The sequence below is a fragment of the Notothenia coriiceps genome, unplaced genomic scaffold (genome assembly GCF_000735185.1).
Source record: "Notothenia coriiceps isolate Sejong01 unplaced genomic scaffold, NC01 NC01_scaffold00031853, whole genome shotgun sequence".
Taxonomy (NCBI): Eukaryota; Metazoa; Chordata; class Actinopteri; order Perciformes; family Nototheniidae; genus Notothenia; species Notothenia coriiceps.
The window spans coordinates 645,713-654,093 of NW_011364554.1; the positions used below are offsets into that span (position 1 = coordinate 645,713).

General features: G+C 42.7%; 1 protein-coding gene across 1 annotated transcript in view; it reads right to left on the minus strand.

The window, feature by feature from the left end:
• Positions 1-6,864, minus strand: part of cacng7b (calcium channel, voltage-dependent, gamma subunit 7b) — a 12,899-nt gene extending 6,035 nt beyond the window's left edge. The window contains exons 1-4 of the mRNA XM_010788544.1: positions 6,606-6,864; positions 2,359-2,554; positions 2,023-2,109; positions 1,155-1,340 (exon numbers count right to left, since the gene is read on the minus strand). Of these exons, the coding sequence (XP_010786846.1) occupies positions 1,155-1,340; positions 2,023-2,109; positions 2,359-2,554 (469 nt within the window). The 5' untranslated portion in view covers positions 6,606-6,864. The remainder of the gene's footprint in view (positions 1-1,154; positions 1,341-2,022; positions 2,110-2,358; positions 2,555-6,605) is intronic.
• Positions 6,865-8,381: the final 1,517 nt, after the last annotated feature.

Here is an 8,381-nt window from a genome sequence, read left to right on the forward strand (position 1 = left end):
TGTGTGTTCATGTGTGTTCATGTGTGTGTTCATGTGTGTTCATGTGTGTGTTCATGTGTGTGTTCATGTGTGTGTGTGTGTGTGTGTGTGTGTGTGTGTGTGTGTGTGCACGTGCATGTGTGTGTGTGTGTGTGTGTGTGTGACAGAAAAGGGAAGAAATAGAGTTACATGATGTGTCTAAGAGTACAAAAGCATATGTAAGATCTAAGAGAGCAACATCTAACCATACTTCAACTTATGTTGCTCCATGCTGGGTTTCTTTGCTTTAAATTCTGTAATATTATCCAGACTAGGACCAACATAAAGTACACTATTTACCAAACCACTGTGTTGATGATGCCAACAAAAACCAGGCTCACAATACTCAGTAGTTCAAAAACCACACACAACATTCTAGAATATACTGTGAATGATAGAGAGAGTAGGAAATGAGGAAGAGGAGTGAATGAGAGAGAAAAACTGAGAGGCTTGGTGAGCGGGAGGAGGGGGGAGTAGGAAAGGCAGGAGGAAGGCTTTGCTTATAGAGAGAGGCTTAGTGCAGCAGAATATCTTACCGCTGAAAAGCAATTTGATACACTTGCCCCTTATTAACACCCTATTATTAAAATACCTCATAAAGTGAAACACTGCGACACTTCCAGTCTATAAACATTACATAACCCACGTTATATAACAACTATTATTCTGCAACACCCTTTATCAGCAGGCAACCGCCACAGCAGTCAGGAGCTGTTGCGGGACCCCCGTCTGTTTGATGCTCTGCAGCTTCCTTCTCAAACATGTGAAGTGGAACAGCCTTCAGAAAACATGAGCTCCAATTTGGGTCCTGACAGTCTTTACAAAGAGGACAAGAAATGGGAGCATTACAGCCACCTGCTGTTCAAGAAGGTTCACTACACTCAGACTGAAAATCAAGCCCAAAGACCCGCTCATGTCCTAAATCCATCATCGCTCACATACAACCTGTTTAAGTCCAAAGTCATGCAAAGACAGAAAAGAAGGAAACTTTCACCCTGCAGTCCTCAAAACTAAATGAAATCTAGTCACCCTTTTCTATGACGGCCTACACACCTGCATCATACACTAAAAAAAGAGCTGTGATGGAGTGTCTGCACGTGTGACACAGGACACACCAGGCTGCTGTAATCAATCACAGAGCGAAGGTGTGACGACAGCTGGACATGAGTAATGAGTCCCACCTGAGAGGATGAAGAAGATGCCGGACACAAAGGCCAGGATAGTGCGCTGAGGCCGGATGTGTCCGATGTTACTGATGACGAAGGCCGTGAAGACGAAGAGCAGCGACACCATGGGGAAGGGTGTGGCGGTCCGTACCATCTCTGTGGGGGGGGGAGAGGGCACAGAGTTACACAGAACTGATGTCATGTGTCCTCAAACTGCTGGGAGAGGTGAGGGATAGTGTTTCTGGAGATAAGATAATAGGTATTAGTTCATCAGAGCTAGAATATAAATTATGCTCAGATATGTGGAGATGCCGTAACTTTTATCACTCAAAAGGGATTGGAAAGAGTATTCCCTTCTTTGGTGAAGCGTGAAATTGCTTTTTAACTATGGGAGGGTTATGATATAAAACGTTGCTAGGACGTAACCACAGAACAAAGCAACACGGGAGAAACCAAACTAAGTTATAGCTTTTCAGTTAGTATCTTATCTACATTGAATATTAATTACAGCACTATTGACTTTAATAAACCAAAACTCTTGTTTCCTGAATCAAAGAAAAATAATTGATATTTTATATTTAAAGATTTAAAATTCCTTAAAAATATATCTTCATTCATGAGGATGATCGGCTTTTCTTAACCGCGTTAACGTAGTTAATCTGATCACTGCAGATGAACCAGTGCTATTACTAAGGGCTGCAACTAGCTAATACTTTCATTTATGAAACTGTTCATTATTGTCTAAAATGTATCATGATTAATTTCAAAATGTCACAGTTCCTCAGAGTCCAAGTCAAATCAGATAGTGTGTAAAGTCGCTGTTGTGTGTTTTACTCACTGAGGATATTTGCAGTGTTTTCAGTGGTGATCTCAATATCAGGTTCAGTGAAGTACTCCGATGCGACACATCTCCCGTTTTCTGCTCCTGAGACAAAAAAAACGTACAAACAATTCAATGTTGGGGTTTCCCTTAAGGACCAAAGTGAGTGATGCATGAGGAGGCAAAACAATGGCCTAGGCAACCATTATGTTTTGTGACATGCAGGTGCAGAAGCCCATTTCCTGTTTTCTATCAGTTATTGTGTGTTTGTATGCACACACATATAGCAGCACTGTACAGTCATCTTTTCATTTCTGAATGTGAATGTTTAAAGATGTTGGTGTATCTTCCTACCAGCCACGAAGCAAACTCTCCAGAGGCCTGAATGTAGCGCCATCTTCACCTCCATGCTCTGATTCTGCTGCAGGATGATGCCCTCCACCATGATCAGCCAGTAGTCTGTGGACACGGCCACCCCCACCAGCAGCAGCCCGCAGGCCCCGAACACCGTGGACAGGATGGTCAACGCACGGCTGCTACATGAACTCATCTGGGGGGGGGGAGGTTAGACCAGATGAGGAATTACAAGTCATAAATGCAGAGACACACAGAGGTACATTTGATAGGGGTCGTGTAGGGAGGTCATCAGGAACGGGGGAGACGGACATGTGACGCACACACATGCAAAGAGCTAGTGGCTATCGTCCTGTCTCGCCTTGTTATTGCTGAGGATGAGTTAGTGACAAATACGTTGGCAACCAATCCTGTTAAAGGTCAGAGAGGACCCAATGCAACAGATGATGACTGGACGATGAACCACTGAACTTAGGCAAGAAAAAGAGATAAATAGTGGAAACACACACACACACACACACACACACACACACACACACACACACACACACACACACACACACACACACACACACACACACACACACACACACACACAGATCAGAGCAGGGAGGAGAGGTCCTGTGTGACTCACACATGGTCTTTCTGTGATTTACTTATGGTTGACTGGAAAAGACTCCACTGCAGATCCTTTGAGCATGCTGTCTCTATGCATTTGTGAGTTTCCCTGAACGTGTGCGTGATTGTTTAGCCGCTATAGCCTCTGCTTAATTTGGACCACTGTTCAGTATCATCAGCTTGACACGAACAAATACACGTAGAAAACACAGAGCGGTGTCGGTGTTTACTGTAATCACAGTCGTGTTGTTCAGCACAGTATGCCTTACACTGAGAGGATATCTTCATGTTAAGCTTCACTGACGTGTTTTTTGCATTTTTATTTTATTCAAATTTCTCAAAGTCCAAGGTGAAGTCTTTAAATGTATCGTTTGGCTGTCCATTCCTGGAGATAATCACTTTAATGTGATGTAAAACACAGTGAATGAGTGAATGTCTTTATTTAAGTTGCTGAAGAAATGATTTTTCAACATGAACAATATACTTTTTAGGGTTAAGTGATTATCAAAATTGTTTAAATCTTTCTGCCGAACGACTTATCCTTCTGTCAAGTAATCGTTGCGGCTGAAAATAAGTTGTATTCGTTTTTAGCTTCCTTAAAGAAAAGGATGCTGGGATGGTACAATCTCCCAGTGGCTGCATGCACTTCACGTTGTGTTTCAGGCGCTGAAAAGGATACTTAAGTGATTTTAAATGAAATGTGACACAGCAATAACTGGCTGGAAGAGGCCAATTATTGGCATGAAGTAATGCACCTGCTCTGCAACAAAACACACTCTGACAGCCATCTCAGCCTTCAGAACATCGGCCCTAATGTGTACCAAGAAAACTTTCCCAACATCATTACAGAGACTGTGCTGGCGGACAAGAGGCTGAATGGAGCTTATACACCAAAGTCTGACCCTTACTGTCACAAGATAATTGACATTCGTTGTAACAGGAAATGTTTTCCCTTCTCTTCCGGTTCAGTTGGCAACTACTCAAGCTTTCCCCTCTTGTTCATATCTGACAGGAGGGAAATCAGGCATATTCTTCTGCTGATGTAACACTGCTGCTTCACGGTTTGCAAAGGGGCGTGTCTTTGAGATGATTTCCTCTGATGCAATGGAGGCTGATTTGCATACTTGTGGACTGCCTGCTTGACTGTTATCAATGAAAAATGTACAATGCTGCAGCTGACCAGATTCCTTTTTGTGTTTTTTTTTAATCATTCTCTGTAAACCATCACCTATGCGATATTACATCCAGTACATGACATTAACTCTCAGGGCACTGAACTCATCTACGGTACCTTGTATGTCTTGTGGAGTGAGCCATTTGAATATCAATATATGGTCAAATATATCATGTTCAAGCCGTGGAATGAATTCCTAGTTGACCGTTTTATCAGACACTTAAGAGCGCTTCGACGAAAGAAAATGAAAGCCAAACTAATGACTTAAACATGAGAACTACTTTATTCTTCTTCTGGTCTTTCTTTGTATGACAAACCTTTGAGTCTTTGAAAAGCAGAGTTATAATAGATACAGCCATTCTGCTGGGGAATAAACTCTTAAAGATTAAGCTTGGCTCCTTCTTATCTGGAAAGGCCATTGTGTGAGACGTGACCACTATAGAAGTTGCCTCGGCTTCTGTGCAGCACCGGGGATGAATAGAGCTTCTTTTGTGAGCGCGGCGTATGTGTAAGAACAGAGCTGGCTGGTGGTAAAGGGTACGCATCACAGAAATCCTCTGAGAAATGACAAGTTTGGGCATGTCAAAGCTAAAAGGAGAACATGATGCACAGGGTGGGTTACTAATGTGATGGAGAGATGTAAGGGGGTGGGGGGGGGTATGACCAACCGCAATCCAGTCGCACAAACAGGTTGGATAAAAGATGGAAGAGCAGAGCGATCAAGAGTACAACAATTACAAGTGACATTATGCAACCATCTAAGACACAACTGAAGATTTGTTTTACACTATCTCTCTTTTATTTTCCCTTTTCTTTTATCAGAGATTGTAAATCGTGCGGCAGGCCCGGAAGTAGCCACCGTGGCTGTCGACACTTTAGGTGGACAAGAGTTTGAGCCGGTGTGATTGAGAGATTTCAAGGTAATTCAAAAACAACTCACTTGAATGACATGTGAAATTACTAAAGGCAAAGAAAAGGGGAGATGTGAAGTGGGGGTGAACAATCACACCTGCAGCCTTTGGAGGATGTGCCAAAGTGGTTAGGAATGAGTGAGAATCAATTGGCGTTGCAACCCAGCAGAATTGAGTGGATGAGCCTGAGTGGCTCTTCCAGACTCATTCAGCCCCACGGACAGCACCCTCATCTCTCTGAGAAGGACTGCACCGTCAAACAGAACACATATAGATATAGATTTAGATTATATAGAAATATAGAAATACATCCTGCTGGTTCTTAATGGAGTTGGACACAAATGATTGGGACAGATTCACCTCTTCACCCCCCAGGCACTGTGTCCATATCAGCCCTCAAAACGTGTCTAAAGAGCTGTTGCAGTTTTGAGAGAAATGGCCATTGGGATTGAGATTGAGCAGAAAAAATGCCTGCTAGATTTGTGATAACTATCCTATTTTAGCGCTGGGAGACAGGCCCTTCGCTCCATCGCCCAGAAAGTAATGAGCCAATTGAATTTGTTAGATAGGAGCCACAAGGGGGACAAAAGGTTTAATTCTCTCTAATCTGTCACAATCTACAGACTGACATCACCTCTCAGCCTCACAGGAAAGGAAGAGAAAGAGGGAGAGATGCCAAGAGGAGAGGAAATGGAAATGTGCTGAAGAAAAGAGATCAGCAGAGAGAGGAGGATGAAACTATGTTTGGAGTCTTTGAGGCAGAAACAGCACGAGTACATGTAGATTTAGGTTAACACAGGGAAAGACCTTGGTCCAAAAAATGGAAGGAGTACCCAACATGGACGCGCACGAAGGGGATGCGCCTACACCTGTTTCAAACTAACCAACCTTGACTGTGTAGCGTCTTAAAAATCAGCCCGGGAGGAGGACGGAATCACTCAGGGAAAAATAAATGACTTCATAACGACTAACTGAAGATATCGTGACTCAATGGGTGGGTTGCTCATGATTTCTCGGAGCATTTCAGCTGCGCAGCCATACTCTGGTGAAACTCGAACCGTTTTCACGGAGCCGAGCGAATAGTTAGACAACGTTTTTTCTGTTAAACTACATTCATGTAATAGGGGTTCTGTATCCTGGTACAGGGCTGACTGAGGCAGTGATGTGCGCATAGGATTGTCTAACCCCCCCTCCCTCCTCCCCCCTGCTGTCACACACACTCACACGCGGAGTTTGGAGATGATAAACACAGATCAGCGAACATGTCAGCAACTCGCAGACAAAATGTGGATGAAATGGGGAGAAAACATGAATAGCTTGGCATGCAGGTATAACATTTAGCTCCGATATGTTAAATGAAAGATGAGCGGTTGTCTTTACGCTAACACGACATGAGGACACGTTATGAATGCTGCGCTTTTCACAGCTGTCATCACACACACACCAACACACATTTGACATGACTGAGTCAGGTTTTAAAAAGGCGTCATCGCCCAAAGAAACACACAACTGTAGTTAATTTAAAGAAGGGGGAAAATACTTACCCTGCCACGAGAGTCGTGCGCACACGTCAGTAGCCAAGAAACCTCACACCAGGGAGGCTTGGTTGGTTTTGGACTCTCTCCCTCTCTCTCTCTTCTGTGTGTTTTCCCTTAAGCCCCCTTACCCATCCTCTAAATCCCTCACTCTCTCTTTCAGTCAATCTGTCCCAGGCACTGCGGTGGATTGGTTCAGCGAGCTACTTTGGCTACAAAAGAGACATAGCAGGAGCAGGGGGGAGAGAAGTGTTGGAGAGAGAAAGGGAGAGATAGTGAGCGCGCGAGAGAGAGAGAGAGAGAGAGAGAGAGAGAGAGGAGGGAGAGAGAAAGTGAGAGCGAGGGAGAGACAGAGGGAGGGAGGGAGCGGTCATGTTAAACAACTATTCCTTAACTTATTGTCTATTTTAAGATGTGTTTTGTATAATGCTATTCATTAACGTATTTGTATTTTGTTGCATAATGTAAGTTAGATAGTGTAGTTGGAGTGTAGCTCTTTAAAAATATTTTTTAATGATTTTTATTGGCTTTTTTATTACATTTCATATCATTTTTACTTCTTATCACAGAGCCAGTTATGTATCAAACACAAAAGTGCACTGACCTGAGGAAAGGGGCTAAATACATGAAGGTTGATTAAGTTATTGAGACCATTTCTTGCTTGTTTTCTTAGAGTCCCTCAAATGTTTTACTTAGATTGTTAACAAAGGCTTACTTCATGTAATGGCTATGCTGTACTTAAGTGTACCAACAAAGCAAACCAATAACTAATTAACAGCATTACGTATTACATATCAGTAAAAGATCAGCTTTCCTGTGGTAGCCGTAGTTCATTTATGATCTTGTTAAAAACTTTGATTTAACAAATATTATGAAATCACATGAATAACAGTTAACTGCACAGATAGGAACCTATCACTTTCTTTATCTCTTCATCCCTTTCCTCCTCTTCCTCTTGCCCCCTCCTCCCTTGTCTCCTGTGGTCCATGTCCCTTAGTCTATTTTTAGCTGGCTGGTGGAGGAATCCTATATTTTTAGTAACGATATCAATAGTCTACAGCACACTCTGACCTCAGGGCATGAGCGAGAAAGTGAGAGGGAGCGAGATGAGAATGAGAGATTGAGACTAGATAGAAAAGAGAACAGGGAGAGGGAGAGAGAGAGAGAGGAAGAGAGAGAGAGGAAGAGAGAGAGGAAGCAGCAGTGAGAAAGAGGGATGATATCATGTCGAAGTGACAGTGAATGATGGACTGCACACACAACTTCGACTGGAGAGCCTGGAGGTTTAGTTACACAGAGGCAGATAGTGTCAAGGTTGGAGTAAATGTTGGGGTGAGGAGTTTAAAATCAGGCAGTCGACATCAGGTAGACATCAAACACCGAGCAGGATTAATCTTTTCAGAAAAGAGACTTTTCATGTTTTAATTTCTTTACAGTACCTCATTTAAATGTAAAACTGTAGGGTAGAATTGCATCACAGACGGTCAAAAGCCTGCCAGTACAATCTACAAAAGCTATCTACAATAATTACAGAAATCAATATGAAAACCATCAGTAAATGACCTTGTGACATGATTGATGACATTTTTCAAGTGTTATGGCAACAAAAGGACATCAGGCTTGTTTTATCTTCAAAACTAGGTTGTAATAATTTTAAGATTATATTGAGATCTGAGAAAACTCTCACGCTTTCACTGCCTGAACACCACTGAAGGACAAATAAGGGTAGAACAGATCATAATATTGTTGCAGACAAGATAAGACACGATGCAAGAATAAAAGGAC